This window comes from Branchiostoma lanceolatum, chromosome 2 (assembly GCF_035083965.1).
Source record: "Branchiostoma lanceolatum isolate klBraLanc5 chromosome 2, klBraLanc5.hap2, whole genome shotgun sequence".
NCBI classification, from domain to species: Eukaryota; Metazoa; Chordata; class Leptocardii; order Amphioxiformes; family Branchiostomatidae; genus Branchiostoma; species Branchiostoma lanceolatum.
The window spans coordinates 30,928,277-30,947,513 of record NC_089723.1 but is presented as its reverse complement, the minus strand read 5'-3'; the positions used below and the strand labels follow the sequence as shown (position 1 = coordinate 30,947,513).

The 19,237-nt window shown below is 43.2% G+C and overlaps 2 protein-coding genes and 1 long non-coding RNA gene across 4 annotated transcripts in view; 2 read left to right on the top strand and 1 right to left on the bottom strand.

Moving 5' to 3' along the window:
- LOC136428577 (uncharacterized) overlaps positions 1–12,968 on the bottom strand; it is a 38,542-nt gene extending 25,574 nt beyond the window's left edge. Inside the window, exon 1 of the long non-coding RNA XR_010754633.1 lies at positions 12,857–12,968. This is a non-coding gene — a long non-coding RNA (uncharacterized lncRNA). The remainder of the gene's footprint in view (positions 1–12,856) is intronic.
- Positions 947–11,112, top strand: LOC136428573 (follistatin-A-like). 2 transcript variants are annotated; one of them, XM_066418188.1, is made up of 7 exons: positions 947–1,222; positions 1,594–1,684; positions 6,446–6,637; positions 7,576–7,797; positions 8,212–8,436; positions 9,057–9,293; positions 10,072–11,112. In XM_066418188.1, exons 2-7 carry the CDS (start codon positions 1,600–1,602, stop codon positions 10,179–10,181), a joined length of 1,071 nt encoding a protein of 356 aa, XP_066274285.1. In that variant the 5' UTR covers positions 947–1,222; positions 1,594–1,599; the 3' UTR covers positions 10,182–11,112. The 2 variants fall into 2 exon arrangements, with proteins under 2 accessions (XP_066274285.1, XP_066274284.1); XM_066418187.1 differs by having other exon boundaries at positions 949–1,222; positions 6,446–6,652.
- On the top strand, positions 12,895–17,936 carry LOC136428575 (NADH dehydrogenase [ubiquinone] iron-sulfur protein 4, mitochondrial-like). Its single transcript, XM_066418199.1, has 5 exons — positions 12,895–12,988; positions 13,416–13,512; positions 13,853–14,025; positions 17,125–17,204; positions 17,640–17,936. Exons 1-5 carry the CDS (start codon positions 12,924–12,926, stop codon positions 17,741–17,743), a joined length of 519 nt encoding a protein of 172 aa, XP_066274296.1. The 5' UTR covers positions 12,895–12,923; the 3' UTR covers positions 17,744–17,936.
- Positions 17,937–19,237: the final 1,301 nt, after the last annotated feature.

Genomic DNA, 19,237 nt, shown 5'->3' with positions numbered 1-19,237 from the left:
AAAAGGGTACGTATGGCTAAAAATAGGAATTATTCGTTACAGTTTGACGTAATCTCTGCTAACATGATACTCTGTCCACACCCGGTGTTGTGCAGTTTTGGGAAGTGTCGCCTACTTCATATGTGAAATGCGACTCCTGCCATCCGCCCTATGACGTGCACCCGTACGCACCGCTTTGTGCCTACCTGAAATATCAATAGCTTTGTACCATGTACCATGCCGCAAGGGTGTCCGTTTATATATGCCTCCTCTGACATCAATTTACCGTAAAAAATGTCTCAACCTACACCTTACAAATGTCACGAATAATCCGATATTTTACCCGTTTCCTGTCTTGTGACAATGTGCGACTTATGGTTTGTTGTTGGTATGCGCCCTTTCCCTTTTATGTTTTTATCTTCTTTTTTTCAAATATCATCACAGCGTAAATGTCAAACCCAACGACACCCTACTACCATATATAAACATACTCACGAGTTGTTTTCAAAGTCCAGAAACCGCAAAAACAGTTCGTAGAAACCGTACGACACGCCCGGCCTTGGCTGGCATTTAACCTACATGCTCGGATTTGTCGCACTTAACACTTCGGCACTTGTCTGTTTTGTACCGTAGTTTGTTTTCTTTTCTTTTCTTAAAGTGCCAGCAAAGAACAACAACATCTGTTCGACAGTAACCTGTAGTAGTAGGTTCAGTACGTGTAACGTCTGCTGGTACTCGGAAACCACCACTTGGTGTAAGTACACAGCTTGTGATTGATGTTTTGGCGACCCTTCTGTAAACTCCTCCTCGCGTTGCAGCTTTGAACCGGTGCGACCCAGCTCTACGCACGTATGCCGTGATGTCATCAGGGCCTGCGTCGAATCACAGCCCGCGTCAGCGCCCCGTCTGTAGTCATCACTGGACCCATAATCACCCAATTGGCGCAGGAGAGCTAATTATATCTTTACAACTTTGCGATTATTTAGAAATCACCGTGGACCCCGCAAGCCACGTGTTTGGATTGGTATACCCTTGTGTGTCGTCAGCCTATATAAGCCCGGTCGAGCAGCGAGTGCTTCCATTTTCAACACAGTCTACGGCGTCTACGATACCTGTGCCCGCAGAAACTTGCGAGGAAAGACGGAGAACCACCTAAATAGCCCAGCTCTTACAACGTGTTCGGACGGTTTAAGCAGAGCGGAACTCGTTCATTTGTTAGGAGGCGGCTTTCAGAAGACTACAGGTAACTCTATTTTTCTTGTCTTTGGGAGATGTTTGGTCTTTTTAAAAGATCAGCGTAGTCGATGGGTCGAGGCACTGCACACGTTGGTCGGGCGGGGGCACCTGCTGGCCTCGCCCACACGCTGGCTGGTAAACCACGCGGACAGGTTAGTTGGGAGTTTTTGAAGTCAGAGCCCATGACAATGCTCACGCCTCTCTCGTTAAATGAAGTCTAATCTCCAAGTTTATCTGAGGGATTTGTCAGTTTGACACAGCGTATCACGAGATAAAAGGTTGTATACGCTCCCGGAGGGTAAATGTATAGAGAGACCAATGTGGTATTTAGGAAACGGACGATAACGGCTAGTGACATTTGACGTTGGTGCTCAACAGGAGACGATGGACAGCAGCTGGACATCCGCACCTTTGCGCTGTCTCATCTTCAGCCTGGTGTTGTTGGCCACGCGGGAACCCTGGGTTCAAGGTACGTCCATGTACATTTTCTCTGCAACTTAATGTAAAATCCGGTTTGGTCAGTTTGACAGCAGTATTTCACCGTGAGCCCGGAAACAACAACATAACTGTCGGATTTCTTGAGGCGACCTAGTTCTTCGCCTTATCAACGAACGTCTGGACGACGGCATTAAGTAGACTTAAGCTTATTATCGTGTCAGGGCTTGTGGAGTCGAACATGTGCTGCCTCCGGCGGCTCCCATACATAAGTATTGGCGAAGTACACTGATAATGAAAACTATATGAAGAACAAGGCAAACAATCCGTACGTGTTTAGGTTCACCCTTAACATTCGACATTTTGTTTGGCGCACATGTAGTTGCACGGTTGGATATAGTCCACGCCCGCCCCATGTAACGTGTGGGTTTTACGGTGTCTCGTGAGGTCATGAGCCCCTCGTTACTTATCTAGCTTCTGATGGATAGCACGGTGGAACCGGCCCAGCCAGATGGGTACCAGACATGTCGTCGCACCCCACTCTGTATAATTCATATTCGATAATGAAGGGAGGGGTCAATGGCGGCGCATATTAAGAGAGCGATGATTAAAGCTCTCCATGTTTCCCATTACACGCTCCTAAAAATCGCCCTGGCAGAAAATGTACCGCATGTTGACGCCGGATGTAGACCATTCAATATGAACGGGCGCATGTCGGGAAGCGATTTGCTACGGGTCTTTGTCGGCTTGCTTGTCGGCGCTCTTGTGTTATGTCAAACTGGGACGCGGCAGTGTCGTAAGATCTGACGTCAGCTCTCAGACGAATGTCTAAGACATTCTAAGAAGTCATTCTGTGTGTCAAAGCTGAGGCGAAGATACACTTTCCGCTTAATTGCTTCGAACATATGCGTGGCGACCCGTCTGCTTGATTTTTTTCCGGCATGTCTTATCTGCGGCCTTTGGCACGTTTCTCGTACTAACCTACGTAATACCCGTCCAGTCAAGGCGTCACAGATACCGTAACGTGTTTTCTTCCACCCCCACGGCTTGCTTTTGTTAGAATTCTAGACATAGTATCTACAAACCCTGCCATGAACCATGTCTCGACAGGCAGAATAGCGCATTCACACGTCGCTATAGTATCAGTAGCGGCACAACATTTACTGAGAGAAGCCTACAGAGCAACTGTTACCGATGAAAATCAACGTGGGCTCGGGCAACAACAACGCTTAACGGTGAACTGCAACGTTCAAACCAAGAGGCGTTTTCGTTTGTTTAAAAACACACGAGTCATAGTTTAGGCCTCTGTGACATTCAGGGCACGGGAGCTTGGATACACATGCGCCTTTGAAGTGGGTACGGGTGTTGTCTAAGCCTGTCAACCCTGAGCGGTGTTTGCGTGAAAATGTTATATTTGTGCGTGTTCGACACCCGCGTCCTTTGATATGGGATAGTCTGTTGGCAAAGATGTCCAAACAGTGTTCCCACGGCCTTGCCCACCACAGCTACCATAGGAAGCGGGAATACTTGAGATCACTTGGTTACACCTCCCCCTCCCCTTCAGGAAGTATGCAAAGCACACAATGGACACGTGCTGTGGGTCACTGTGTTAAGCTAACATTTCTTTTAAGTCTAGACATCTCCCATGCCACAAAAGTTTGCCAAGGATTGGTTTAGCGAGACCTCACACAACCGGGGTAACCCGAGTCTCTTTGTCGCGCTGACCAATTACTCGCTGCCTACGAGGGTGGCTATAGAAGGGGGCCAAGGATACGTCTTCCTTATCTTCTTCCTACGTCATCATGGATTCGGTAGTATTCAGCAGCATGCACTCGGCGTGGACAAGAAGGGGATTATTTTCACGCCTCAGAAGGCAAACACCTAGCATTCCCCCCGATAGCCTATTGAATATACACAAGGATCACGGATCAACAAAGGAAGGGCGAGGTTCTTGTTAAACACTCACTAATACCATTACAAACTTATATAGGCTTCTTCATTTTTCGCTTTTGTCCAGTACACTTTGACGGATGTACACTTTGACGGAAGGTTTCAGATTGGTAGCTACCAATGATATCCTCTACATCTACAGACATTTAAGGCAACGGTGCCTTTGAAAATCGTCAATAACTTATCAAGACTAGGTTGCCGGTGGCACCCCGCCCCCTCCCGAACATGTAAAGTCATGAGGAACGTATCGACAAAATGTATTAAGCATTCTATCGCCTGAGCAACAGGCTTGCATGTCGTTTTACCCACAAGAGAGGCGCACAGCTTAGTCTTGAAGCCAGACTGTTTGCACGGCTTATACAGGCCAGCTCCTCGGCTCCAAGACCAACATGCCCCGAGGAAATTCTGCTTCAGCCCCATTGTCATTGAGGAAGACCCCGGACCACATGTTACTCAGGGGCGTTGAGGAAAAATTTCCTCGGGGGTATGTTGGTCCTGGAGCCGAGCATCTGGCCTGGGTTGGCCATTGAAACAGTCTGGCCCCCAAGCTACTCACAATGCCGCGACAGTGGCAGTCTGTTGCACCTGATTACATGGTAATCCGTACATGCTGAAGACAGAACGTGACGGACGTACAAGTTTGACATTTACGAGTTCACTTTTTTAAAGAGGCAGTTCATCAAGAAACCCCCCGACCTCTTTATCACAGCTCTCTCTGTTGGCAATAACGAAGCCTTTATCGATCATTAGCAGACACCACTTATCTTAATCATCGCCGTAGGTGGGGCGCGGACTGGAGGCGCCGTAGTATTGACCACGCCGTTTATTTTACATGTTGGTCATTGCCGTCTGTAGACCTTGAATTTAACATTGGTCATTGCCGTCTGTAGACCTTGAATCTGGGCCGTAATGCCCTGGCGACCGCTCTAGATGTATATATCAACTTGGACCCGGAAAGGAATCCAAATGGGACCGACCGTCTCGGCTAACTAACTTCGAACGATGTCTGGCCACACACACCTGACCTGGCATATAAAGACGTCTGGAATCCCCTTCCCACATAGTACACTTTATTAGAGGAGCTGGCTGCAGTTAGGGGAGATCTAGTTGGAATACATGATAAGAACCCGTCCGGTCAGTCTGTGGGTGGAAAATGCCACAAGATCCAGGAAGCTAGTACTGATATGTATGATTATGCCTGAACGCCGACAACGGAATGTTGTAACATATATCTCATGGACAAACAACACACGTGAAATCCAAGGCTTACCTACTGGAGAGGATGTTAAGGAAACCTTGAAGATGAACGCACGCATAACGTTGCTATCTTTTGGTAGTCCTTGCGGAACTACATTTTTAAGACCTCTCAGGCAGCTATCTCAATGCTGAGAGAACGGAAAATGATAAGTAGGAAGTGCAACCTTCAACAACTAAACGCCCTACGGAACGGCTACCTCAAGAATGCCGACATAACTACAAATTAGCTTGAAAGTTCGTCTGTGTTAGTAGACTTCATCGTCAAGAAGATACCTTTAAATGCAATGGCCAACAGAAAAAATTGGACTAACCCAAATTTTTTTACTGTACTAAACCACTCTTTGTCAAAGAAGAATCCATCACGTCTATGACGTCACTTTATGCAGATCTAAAAAAGCACTGTCCCCTGTCTATACAGGAAAATGATCGGATAGATATTTGGTCAAAACCAGTCTATTCCAAAGCTATAAGCCAAACTAATAACCACGATGATTCTACGTGTTAAAGTTTTCATTGGAACAAAATCATGAAGACTTTGATAAGATAGTTTGTGGCGTCCCCCGTCTCTACTATAGATTTTGTATTTATTTTCTTATCGCCAGCACGAGTTGCCGATTCATTGTATAGCAACAATATCACAATAGCTCTATATTTTCCTGTCACCAAACCCATTATGCAAAGACATCCTCTAGCTCTTTGCAGCAGAAATACTATCACCAGAGACCAGTATTCGAAGATTACAGTCTACGAAGAGAATGCCATTTCTCACCTGTTATACCATAAAAGACACAATGCCCGCACTTAACTACAACAGACCTTTTTGGAAAACACACACAAAAAACTCATTCAAGAACCATAGTGCTTCTCTCCACATATAGTCTAAAAAAGGTATTACAGAAAACGTCACTGACCAAAAGTAACGTAGCGAAGAATTACTGAGAGAAAATTAATTCCTTACGAAAAGAAACGGCGACAGACTTCCTGACTCCACGGTGTAAAATACAATACTTTGGTGGACATGTCTACGTACTTTCATGCATCATGCATGATTTGTCGGATCATTGCTTTCCAAAACTGATGAGAGACGCAATAGAAAGGCGTCCAACTTGTTAAGAAGAAACAGAATTTCGATCCGATTAATCATGGACGTTAGTGAGTTACACTGTCAGCATGCGTAAGCGGAGGGTTCGAAAGACTATTTTCAATGAAAATACAACTTCATACAACCATATGCATCTTTCACCGCTCCTGATTAAAGGATCGTTCGCGAATCATCGAAAGGACGTATTTTACCATGAAAGGAAAATCGATCTTTAAACTGCAATTTCCAACACACTGATTCGGACGTAACCAAAGTTTCGACTGTATGACACCAGTCATTGTCAAGGAATGAATCCACCACTTCTATGACATCACTTTATGCAGATTGCGATCACGTGACTTGAGCAGTGGATCAAGTGTAGTATATAGTTTGTGGCGTCCTCCGTCTCTACCACAGACATATTGTACTCCATAGTGCACACAGCACGAGTTGTCGATTCAATTTATATAGCAAGAGTATCACAATATCTCTACATTTGCCTTGCAGCTGGACACTGCTGGACGACAATGTCCAAGAACGGGAAGTGCCAAGGCCTGATCAAGGCGTTCGTGTCTAAGGAAGGGTGCTGTAGATCTGGAGGAGTCAGCATCGCCTACACAGAGGAGGACGTCGACCTGGGAACACTCTTCAAGTGGCGAGCGTTCGGTGATGGCGCGCCCGGCTGCGAGCCTTGCCGAGGTGAGTTTGAAGAGGGTAAGTGCATCTATACAAGTTGGTGCTTACACTTTAAATTCTCCGCGTGGTGGGTACCATGAAAGACAAGCTAAGAAAACCTAAGTGTAAGTGTTCTGCATGGTGGTCTTAGATGATCCTGATGGCAGTATCTGGTCATAGGTGACAAAATTCATTTTACAACTTTCATGCTTTTGAAATAACAGTACCAGCCTTGTCTCTTTATCTAATCTAATATAGCGGAAACATTTATTAGACCCTACTAATTTTACTTTGCCTACATGAAACCCCGTGAGACCAGCATCCTAGCACATCATGAGTAAAGGAATTCAAGAGAAATTGCTTAGGGTGGACTTGTTTCCTCATCACCATAGTCTCTAGTGTAAGCTTCCATCCTCGACCGGTACAGTAGTATTGTGCCTCATCACTGCTCTTCCCAACACCTGCGTGACAAACTAACTTCGTGGCTTTTAAAAGAATGAAATGCAGACCTTGCTGGCGACCATACTTGAAGCCGATAGCCTCCATAGCAGGCTTCCTGGCTAGACTCTTTTTAGGCGTAAGTGCCGTTTCCTGATTGTACATCAGTCTTCTGATTGCTATTAAACTTTTAACAGCCGCCCAGCCAAATGTCTGTAGCCTGGGTGCCATCCAAGTACTACAAGGGGTTCCTACACTCGCTACCCTGTTTTTTTTCTTTCAGGGCAGCGATTGTAGGTGCATCGGTAGTAATCGAATGGCACCCACACCAAAATGTCTGCACCCATTCGGCGTCTTTTTAGGCTGAACGCTGTCAGAAGCACGGTACCAATTGGAACACAATATACAATCAGAAAATAGCACATGATAGTAAAAAACAAAAAGCCTGCTACGGAGGCTAAAGCAAAGTAGAGAGAGCACTAAACGTTACTGACGTTTTTTCTCCATCCATCACTTTATAACAGAGACGTGTGATGATGTTGAGTGTGGACCAGACAAGCGCTGCAAGATGAACAGAAGAAACAAGCCCCGATGTGTCTGCTCACCTGACTGTTCGGACCCACCCACACGGGGAGCCGTTTGCGGGACGGATCGCAAGACGTACAAAACGTACTGCAGCCTCCTGAGAACCAAGTGCAGACTGTCTCAACCGAACCTACAGGTCTCTTACAACGGCATTTGCAAAAGTAAGATATAACGCCCTTACAGTTAAAGATGTAACATGACTGATAATTAGCTTGTCGTGGACAGATTTTACATCTCAGAGATTGGACTCACCTACTTTTAGACCAATCCTCAAAATCTTCTTCATTAGGATAACTGATAACCCGATTGCTCAAAACCCGCCACCTCCCGGAAGCGTGACGTGATTTGAGCAACGGGTCAAAGGTAGGTGGTAGGTGGTAGCAGCCCCCGTCCCGGTCCAATGAAAGTTGATGGCCGGGTCCGGATGCAGTTGAACATGTCTTCTATAACGTTGTATTCCAACATAGATGACCTCTCATGTCAATAATTAGGTTGTACTAGGACAAAAAATGGTTGTCTAATGTCATCGTATTATACAATTGGTCCCTATAACCAATTGAATCGAAATTTTCTAGCTTCGTGCGGTGACGTGACGTGTCCACCGGGGAACCGTTGTGTTATGGACCAGAACGAAACGCCCCACTGTGTGTCCTGTGAGTTCCACTGCCTTGCAACCCCGTCACTCGCGGACGCGGTGTGTGGGGTTGACGGTGTAACGTATCCGAGTGAGTGCCACCTTCGAGAGGCAACCTGTCTAGCCGGCCACACCATTGGCGTTGCCTACAAGGGGCTATGCAGAGGTGAGTTCCCTAGAATACCCTTATACACAACCGCAACATCCCTGATTTGCTCCAGCTGTAAGAGGATATAAGTCCTAAAACGGGTAGCAGTGAAGCAGTGGCAAATCCCCCCAGCTTTTGTACATTCCTTGTACGCCGCCTGTTAAGTAAAACACTTGATGTAACCAGACATATCAGGCATGCCATCGCGGGGCTTAGGGCTTGCGGTTACCCTGTCGCGATAAGCGCCACTTGATCAAGACATGTTATGGATAGGACCACCAACACAAGCGGATATCAGTCGCTGAAGATGTCCATACATTCCCCTCAGACGAGCAGACAAACAGACAGCCGTGACGTTAAACAGACAACGTACATGTCTGTCATCGTCATTACAATATCGAACATGGACGGGGTCACCGTGCTTGTTTACGGGGAACCGACCAGAAACAATCGAGTGGTAGTGCTGTCTTGCTCGGTCATGGCAGCTGCCCATGCGTGCTCTTTGACATTCTAACATCCCACGCAAACATTGCGGTACGCCCCCCTAAAACCATGCTTATGCTAAGATTGTGGTCTAGCGGTGCATTAGCCGACGGTAATCCCGAACAGTTTAGGTAACAGATTCTTTTCTAACCCAGGGTCGATGACCTGCGATGGGCTGGCATGCGGGAGAGGGAAACGGTGTCTCGTGGACAAGAACAACAACCCGCGGTGCGTGACATGTGGGATGGACTGCTCACACCACAAAGCATCTCCGTCAGACCCGATCTGCGGGTCGGATGGCGTGACGTATGCCGACTGGTGTGACATGAGAGAGACGTCCTGCAGAACAGGCTTCATCATCGAGACAAAGCACATGGGACGTTGCACGGGAGGTAAGATGTATTCCTTGACACTAATGACAGGCAAGATAAAGATATTCCTTAGTAGCATTGCAGTGGGACTTTCCATTGAACATGTTGCAGCACCAGTCTTTTTTCTTGTTAAGCAATCGACCGCTTCCATGGCGTCACTTTATGCAGATAGAACACGTAGTCCGGTGACCAGTAGATCAAAAGTTTATGGTGTACTACCCCGTCCCTATCGACGCGAAAGCATGGATGCCATCATTCCACCAACACAGATGAACTTTCAAGCATAGACAACGATGTCAGTAGTTGAAATAGTAGTAGGGCAGTATGATGTGGATAGGGTGTGGGTTCTCCTGATACAGAGCGCCTGCTTATGACATGAACTTTACTAAAATCAGTCAACCGAAAGATTAAGGGTGTCGTATTCAATGGCAGAACTTGAAGCCGATTCTAGATCTATCTTTCCACAATCCTCCAACTCCAAAGCAATCCGACAAAACCATGCATAACAAACATATGATTCGCTGAACATCGGTTCCAGGAAAAAACATATCCTGACAAGACACAATAAGCACTATGAGATGGAGTCGACAGTTCATCCAAATCTTTAGTAACAGACATTATGAAAGGCTATACTAGATAACGGTTAGCCATTGCTCGTTTGGAAGAACGGACATGTTGGGATGATACATGTATTAATGTTTGTGCAATTGCGTGTGCAGATCGCTTTGTGCCCTGGTACATGTAGTTATTCATCAAGTTTTCTACAAAGAATCATTCAATTCATACTTTCTCCTTTCAGATAGAATGCCGATGATGACGGACGCCTATCTCTTTGAGGGCTCCATGTCGGGCGAAGCGGGAAGTTCTTCAGCTAGTTTCACCGATGGGGAAGACGACGAAAGTCGATGAACAGGCATCTAGCTGTGGCGTCTTTCCATATGAAAACTCTATCGAGTAAAATACATTAATATATGCACTGTGCACACTATCATTCCAGTACTCCTCCCATGAATAGTTTTTTTCTTCTTGTCCTTAGATCTAATGTAGTCACTCAACAGTGTTGCAGTTACTCGCAGTTGTCGACAGCGTTCCTATTCTTTGAGTTGTTAGTGTATATGCATGGCAAATGTATGGCAGGTTATCTATATAAGTTTTCAAAGATATTGAAATCCAAAGGAAAATATTGTTACAAGGACTGTATTGTATATTTTTATTATTTATGTGTAATGTGGGTGTATGCTCAGGTATTGTGAATTTGCAAAATATCCCTTATAAAGATATGGAATGAGAGTCAAAGTTTCTTGCCGTATGCGTGGTGTAAGTATTGAAGAGATGATTGTGTAAAAATGTGAACTATGTGCGAATGTTCGTGTATATTTTCTTGCTTTTTTGAAACAGTATTTCAGTTACTCTCTTTGCGGCTGATGTTTTAAAGTAGGAGACCACAGTAATATAACGCCTCAAATGCCAGGACCGATAACATTTTGACTGATGCAAACTGAACATATAAAGCATATATAAGGCCGCCTTCGTAAAGACAATACAACACTACATCTCTGTACATCAGTAACAGTTTGTTAAAGTAGTTCCGTCAAGATTAACTACAAGATAAAACAGGCTCTGCCTTGTATACATATAGACGAAGTAATATATAAACATGAACTACAGCTATAGGACTTGTAGTAGCTTGGACGCTCATTTTAACGAACATTGTGATAATCAAAGTACTGTACGTAGTACACAAATGGTACATGAACATGATATTTCTCGATGTCGATGTACCACGCACATGGGCATCACGTAGCGTATGTGGTCGTATTAAAAAGAAATGTTGCAGACACTATTAGTCTTGTCTTCTATTTTTCTACTTGGATCAGGGGAGGTATGATATGATGTCAAAAAGTATCTATAATATTCCGCTAAGGCTGGCCTATAGCTGTTTTATTTCGCAATTACTGTAGAAAAACGTCGCAGGGAAACGATGTCGTAAACAATATTGAAAAGACGTTAGTAAGGTCATCATTCCACTAAACGGCGATCGCACTGCGACCTCGCTGCGACCTAAATTGGATTTGTGTAACCCTTGACTTTATAATCGGAATATCATGCAAAACAAATGTAAAAGTCTGACGGAAAACATAACAAAATGTCTACACATAAAGCGTAAAAATATTAGTTTTTCATCTATGAAATTCGTTGAGCGCTGTCAATTTGTACATGTAGGTCGCAGCGAGGTCGCTGCCCTAGTTAAGGGGCTATAAGGGAAGTAAATAACAATCTATCAAGCCTGTTGTTCGCCGGGCCAAACGAACTGCCTTGTGCATCTATATGTCTTTGCAAGGGTCTAGCTGTGACGTACGCGTATAAGACGCGGCGCTTTCTGAAGGTCATAGTCTTGTACCTACCTCTCCAAGGACATTTCGTGCAGGCCATTTTATCTAGTTTCAAGGCTTCGTGTGCAGCACCGTGTATACAATGTATACAATATACGGAGAGTCCAGACATTTCGATAGTACAGAGTACCTTAATTAGCTTCAAGAGATTCGTGTGTCTTATCATGCAGTTCTAAACGAGCCAGGTTTGTTTTCATACACTCGATGAACAAAGTCCATGTGCCGATTTGAACTTATCATGAATAAACAAAGGTTCAAACAAACAAACAAACAAACAAACATGCATGGCCTGATAGAGGTGTCGTCTGAATGAAACGCGGATTTGTGCATAAATGGGTACCAGTGTCCTAGGGTGCTGGACTACTGGTCTTGTTTGTTGTTATTGAACTTCTCTTTGAGCTCTTTTATTCTCAAAAATGGACTCTGCTGCGAATTATATCCCACTATTTTTTACGCAGGAAATGCTTTGATTAGCCCACTTACCGGTGGGACATTCAACTCAAAACACATGTAGACGAATCTAATCAAATAAAAGGCTTCCCATTGGCAATTGCAACAAGCACAAAATCACCCGGTGTGGACGATGTCAATCAAAATTCCTACTAGTCTGATACGCCCCGAGTATATTTATGCATTCATTCGTCATTAATAATGTATTATGTTTAAGTGTCATAAAAAATCCTTTTTTTATTCATTCATTTCTGCGAGCAATCTTCGAAGTATCTGTCCGACTTCATCCAATATGCCAAGGACATTGATTAAATAATAGTAGCCTTGCTCCACCGAAGAACAACTTCGGTCATTGTCAATGAAAAAATAAACTTGAAGACTGAACAAACTATACAAGACATTGGCAACGCAGTACTTAGCAATGCGTCTGTTTTTCACCCATAATTTCAACAAGGAAAATTCCTTCTCTATTTTCTGTCATGGTTGAAAGTCTGGACAGAAATTCATCAGATTCGAAAGAGATTCCCGCCATGACGCTCAGACGTTGGCGCCATTTTGGCAGTGACCAAAATCAGACACTTTCGCACAACTGAGGACTTCCTCCTCTATATCGCCAGAAAGTGCCGTGACAGTTTTCAATGCTCACTTGGATTGTTAGTTAATCACTGTAACTTGTGAACTGAGCAATTATATACTAGAAATCTGAATGATACGAAGAAGAATTTTCGTTGACATACTCACCAGTGAACTCTTCAAAGTACCCACAATCCATAGAGAGAGACACATGTGACGTCACAGAATTACCAAAATGGCGTCCTTGCTGAGAAACGGACTACTGAGGACAGCGGGAATCGCCTTCGTACGGCCGCACAGGTGAGATGTTAGCATTTTAACAAAGTTCTGTGTGATGTGTACCAACTTACGCAAGTTGTTGAGGAAATTTGAAGTCGTAGGTTGCTGGGAATGTATGAAAATCCGCGACGAAGTGGTTGACCTAAGCTGGGTAGCTAGTGGGGAGGGGGGCGTCTCCAAACGTATTTCTAGATTTTCTACTATACTAGGTACCTAGACCTACATGTAAGCTAGAGCCTTGTAGAGCGCTGTCTACTTTACGTCCATGCCATGTAGTTTGCTGCAACACACATCTTTCCGTGAGTTACAACCAATTCTTTCGCCCCTCAGCGCTAGCCTATCACACTCTACTCTATAATTTTCTTTCTGGATAATAGCCCATAATCTGTATCTACGAATGTAAATCGAAACTAACACTCTGCTGCATGTCTTTTGAAACGTTCTTCAGAGCTGCTGCTGCCTGTATAAGGAATCTATCCCAAGAGACCAGTCCATCTGCAACTGCCACGGAAGAAAAACAGATCACCCCCTTTGAGGAAAAAGTGGTATGTCCTGTGTTGTTGTTTTGCACAAACATATACTTAGTATGTGAGAAGTGTAGTGTAATGAAGTAGCCTGAGTGTCAACCTGGTTAGTCCCAGGCTCTACCTTCAGTCAAGGACATTATGTCTTGAAACACTATGACTTGATGTGTAAATTGGTTGAGGATAAATTTTGGACCTCTGGGTGCTGGGCCAAACACCCTGCCATTATGCCATGCAATGCCACTTGTGGTCTAATATTGATTTTATGCGTTTTCTTTGCTTAACAACATGCTATAGAATATATCCTGCCAGCTTACTATATATCATTCCTATTGTAACAATATACACTCTGTCTATCTAGGAGCTGGCCCCATTGTCAGGGGTACCTGAGGAGCAGCTCTCCACGCGGAAGGCCAGGATCTATGTCCCCGCGCGTAACGCCATGCAGTCCGGCTCGGCCGGCACGCGCCAGTGGAAGATAGAATTCAACACTACGGAGAGATGGGAGAACCCACTCATGGGATGGGGGTCCTCGTAAGTCTTGACTTTTGTAAGATAATACACATGTCAATAGAATGTAGCATTAAGATGTCTAGAATTAACAATGCTATTGTGGTAGGATGTGTACAATGTAGTACAGCGGTGAGTGACCAGGCTTCTGGACCAAGAGGTTAGGAGTTTGAATCCCAGCTAGCCCAAGATGCAGGCTACTGTAAAGGGTATCAGTCATCAGGACGAGACGTTATGCTGTGGTCCACTGTTTATTGCATTTGCCAAAAAGAACTCGGGGAATTTTTCTGGTGGAATGAACCTGTAGCTACTGTACATAGCGCCTATCTTTCTGTCATTACCAGTGGAAGATTAGCCCTTCTCAGCTTCTGTGCTCTAGACTGGTTCGAGATCACTTTCACATGGATATGAATGGTTGTAACTTTTTTTTACAATATAAAGAAAAATTGAAATGAAAGGATAATGAGATTATGTATGATTAAAGTCTTTGACCTTGACAATTTTTGATATTGATAAAATGATGGCCGGTCATTGACATCAGTACTACAGCAGACCTAAGTAAAGTACTGGACTTCCTCTATTAAAAAGCACTAAAAGAACATCAAATGAACATTTGGGATTTGGGATACTTTCTTACAGTTATGGGAATTGATAATGAAACTTTTATGTCAATCAAGGCCATACCATGACATAAGATGATTCTCATAGTTTTAATTGGAAGTCATGGTCGGACACTGGTATTGTCAATTGTAGTCAACAGCTAAGTTGCATAATACTAAAAGCTTCCTGTATTACATACATGTATGCTATATGTGAATTGCAAATTGATTAAATGTTTTGCAATTTTTCCATTTGTTTTCCCCCAATAGAGAGCCAATGAGACAATAAAAAATAAGTTCAGAAATTAGTTACAGACATAGCTACATACTTAAAGTAAATCATTTTGAATTGAAATGGTCTATGCAAAAAATGCGAATGAAGTCCTGTGCCCATAGGCCCAACCCCTCTTCCAAATTTCAGGTCATTTGGTTTTGATATATGGGCACCACATGATCCTGAAATGTATTTGAAGGAGAGGCTCTGAAAGTACCAAAAAACTAATAAAATTTTGTAAAGTCCTACAGGAAAAAATTGATAAAGAAGAGTGTGGGATATTGTCTCATTCTACTGACCGGCCAACAACCTTGCATGGCCTACCACCTCTTGTCATTAGCCACATTAAAACAATGCCATCTAAGTATACATGTAAGTACTGATAATGATATCATTGTCTCAAAGTCCTGTCCTGTTTCCTTGTCTTGCCACCAGGGAACTCATAAAGATTCTTTATGGAAAAGTAACTATTCGTGTATTGAAGTCCATAAAAATATCTACAGTTTTGCAACACTCAGACAGCTTGATGCTTAAAGATTACATCTGAAATTCTAATTCTACTTTTTTCTAGTGAAAATAGGTACATGTACACAAAAAGTGAAATTATAGTCTGGCATATGTATGGCTCAAGACTTACACTCATGTAGTCCTTTTTGTGTTCCTGTAATCAAGGACATTATAAACTTACCTCAATTTCCAAATGTTTACTGAGGAAAAGAAAACTAGAACCCTAGCTGTTAACCTCCCAAAACCCACTCATTACAAAAAAAGTGGGACACTTCGTCTTCCACTGCTTCCAAAAAAGAAGTCAAACCCAGAAAGCGTAGATTGTATTCCATAGTAGTTCTTAGAATAGCCATGTGTTCTACTTGTCAACATTGTTAACTCGCACTATCTGTACAGTATACCCTTGCTATGCATTGTTTCATGTTGCAAGTAGCCCTCGGGCAAGAACTTGCAAATAAAATTATTAATTATAATGTCCTTGCTGAAATCAAGGTCTATGAATCACGTGTAGTTGCATGAAGCATTGCTGTTCCCAAGGGCATTATTACAGTGCCAATCCTTTAAGATGAATGCAGCAGAGATTTAAGTATCGCCTGAAGACTTGCAGACATGGAGCCAAGACTAATCCCCAAATAAAACCCTCCCCATCTCTTACTACGCCCACAAATCAGCAGAAAGATGTAGGGGGGGGGGGAGTTTAGGTTGCTAAAATTACAGACCTAGCAGTCATAATCTGTAGTTCAGGCACATTTTTGGAGGCCGTTAATCAAATGTTCATCAAAATTTAAAAAATAAGAGGGGCGTGTCAGACATAGAGACTATGGGTATGATACTAAAACTTACGGCAGTCAGACCTCCTTTTTTTCGTTGTCGCACACAATTTGTGGCCAGACTTTTAGTAGTAGATGCTCTTTTCTACATTTATGTATGTCTGCTGGTATGAGATGAATGATAATCGAAATCAAACTTTATGAAATCAGCATGGCAGTCATGTATTGTATAGCATTATTCCATAGGTTTCATACTGTCTAGTGGTAATGTTTGAAGTACTGTACATGCATGATGATTTCATCACAGATCATATCATTTAATGCTTTAGTGGATTTTCCAGCCTCAGTTATATGGAAGATGTTGCAAGTTCTTTTCATGACTTTAATAGATCAATTTCAACGACACAAAGTGATTTCGTCATGGGGGGGGGGGATTTTATACACAAACACTGCCACATCATTGCACACTTTTGAATGACATTTCCCGAAGCCAGAGGAGGCAGGTGTTCGATTAGCAGGTGTTCAATTACAATTTGACTGATTTATGACAGATAAGTACAAAATAAGCCATTTTTTGTAAGTGAGGAAGGAAAATAGCCATTGACATTGCATAGCGATATGCTGAAACGTTTAAAGCAGGCATGTGTGCAAGCGCTGGGCCGCCCGGGGGTAGTGAATACAAATGTACCTGTGAGATGCCGGGCTCAGTGACACCGGTCAGCGTTCGCGGAACGTCATTCAAACATATTCCATTCTTAATGGACGTGTGCGATGACATAGACAGTTTATGTATAAAATCTCCCCCTATGACGAAATCAGTTTGTGTCGTTCAAATTGGTCTATTGTGGTGACTTGTGGTCTGTTGCGCTGAAGGGCGGTTATACTGGCTATATAGATGCAGGTTATATGTAGATACAGATACAGATACGTACAGACTTATAGCATTTACAATGTATGTTCCTCTGTTTCTCAGGGCTGATCCCCTGTCCAACTTGGCTGTCACAATGTCCTTTGACTCCAAAGAGGATGCTATGGCCTACTGTGACAGAAATGGTAGGTCCAATTCCCTTGATGAATGTACATTAAAGATAAAATCAACCTTGAATGGATGAAAAATAGATCTCTTAAGAGGTTCTTGTCATGCATTGACACTAAACAACAATGAGGTACATTTGTAAGAGCCAGTAAGAGCAGAAAAAATAATGTTTACAGACAAAAAACTACTCTCCTCTTCTTTACATCACAAAACCCACACATTGCAGAAAAAGTGGGATCGTTCATCTTCCACTGTCTCAGAAAAAGAAGTCGAACCCAATAAGTTAGAATTTAGTGTCAGTATTTAGAATAGAATAGTCACGTGGTATATATTGTTATCCATTGTCTATCTGTCATATCATGTTTCATGTACTTGCAATAAACTTTCAATAATAACTTAAACTTTTCAAATTGTTATGATAATTACTTTTCATATTTTTGTTCTTATATTAGGTTGGTCTTGGGAGGTGGAAGAAAAGCGTGAACCGAGAATGCAAGCAAAGTCTTACGGCGCCAACTTCTCCTGGGACAAGAAAACGCGAGTGTCTACCAAGTAGTATCTAGTCCGTATCTTCAATGGTTTGACGTGTAAGCAAAAAATGTGTTAGACAGAATTTATGTCTTTTTGTTATTTCATTACACTCTAGAACTGATGCATGTGTCTGACCAAGACCGGAAGAGGTTAAATTGTGGGATGTGGTCTAATTCAGGTGTCTGTATCTAAATTAAAAAGTGAACATATCACTATTATCAGTGTGTGTTTGTCTTTGATCCATACTGTTTGGAGAAAGAAATTATTTTCATCAATACGTTGTTCATACAAGTTGACTGCAAGAAAACATGCTGCCCTATGTTCCACTAGGCACTACAAGTACAAGGGTATGAAGTTTGTATGGAAGTTTTCAGTGTGGACCATTTCCAACTCTGTACTGTCTGTATATCTTATCAGTAGCAGTCAGTAAAAATTGTCTGCACTCTTGCGGAGAGTGAATGTTTTGTATCACAGCATAGCTATCTAGCGTATTGTAGGACCTTCAGAAATGTCAGTGGTTTCTTCGCCGTTAGTCCTCGGGTCGTCCCCTGACTGCTTAACGTGTCCCAAACAGACGCAGAAGCGTTTCCATGTATGGGAAACCCGTGCCTACGCCCCTGGAGAGCCAGACACTCTTTCCCCACCAGCTCATGCTATAAACAAGATTCTTAACATTCACGATCGCTGGGACTGGACAGTTTCCTTGCATCTGCTGACCTGGCAAGCAGCCCTGTAATTTGTTTGGGGACCGAGGTGGGTCCAAAACAGTCGTGGCTGGCAAGGGTCAAGGAAAGGCCATGTAAAACAGCAGTACAGATTAGGGGTACCGATACGGTACTGCGAAAATAACATTTTTTTCTGGAAAAAATTGCATGGTGGTGCGAGGGAGTGGAGCAACAGAGTGGGGGTCGGTGTAGATTTTCCCCCTTCTCAGGTGTGGAGTTCAGAGATTTTAAAGTTAAAATGGGGGTATTCTAAGGCTTCTTGAGAGGGAAAATTACTGTTAGACAGGTCACAGTTGATGCTGTGGCAACATGTGGTCTAGTAGCATCTCTGGGCAATCTGAATCTTATGCCCAGGGTAAGTGGATGCATCACCCATCTTCTCCTCTTCAGAAAAAGCCCTAAGTCATGTCAATTTGGTAAAGTCCAAAATACAAAATGTATATCTATATCGATAATGACATTGTACCTGAATTGAATCAAATATGATGATCATCTTATTTGATAAAAGTCAAACAGTAACGATACTCCTACAACAAAGATGAAAAACATGAAAACATTGAATGGGTGTTGAAATCAGACCCATCTGTGCTTTGAGATCCTCTAGCGAGAGTACAATGTACATGTAGGTGTTACCAAAAGTCCTCATTCAGTTTTACTGTTTCAGTCATCATTGAAGACCACAGGACTGGTTACTTTGTTGAATTGCTCAGGTACAGGTACTTATTACAGACCAGTACCTAAACTCTCTTTACCGGTACCTTTACCTGATGTTGTGTTCAGAAACTCTGAGCTTT

Coding starts and splice junctions, on each gene's coding strand:
- LOC136428573 (XM_066418187.1), top strand. CDS start 1,600: ATGGACAGCAGCTGGACATCCGCACCTTTGCGCTGTCTCATCTTCAGC. Junction 6,653..7,575: donor CCGAGGTGAGTTTGAAGAGG/GTAAGTGCATCT, acceptor ACTTTATAACAG/AGACGTGTGATGATGTTGAG. Junction 9,294..10,071: donor CATGGGACGTTGCACGGGAG/GTAAGATGTATT, acceptor TTCTCCTTTCAG/ATAGAATGCCGATGATGACG.
- LOC136428575 (XM_066418199.1), top strand. CDS start 12,924: ATGGCGTCCTTGCTGAGAAACGGACTACTGAGGACAGCGGGAATCGCC. Junction 13,513..13,852: donor CCCCCTTTGAGGAAAAAGTG/GTATGTCCTGTG, acceptor CTGTCTATCTAG/GAGCTGGCCCCATTGTCAGG. Junction 14,026..17,124: donor CTCATGGGATGGGGGTCCTC/GTAAGTCTTGAC, acceptor TCTGTTTCTCAG/GGCTGATCCCCTGTCCAACT.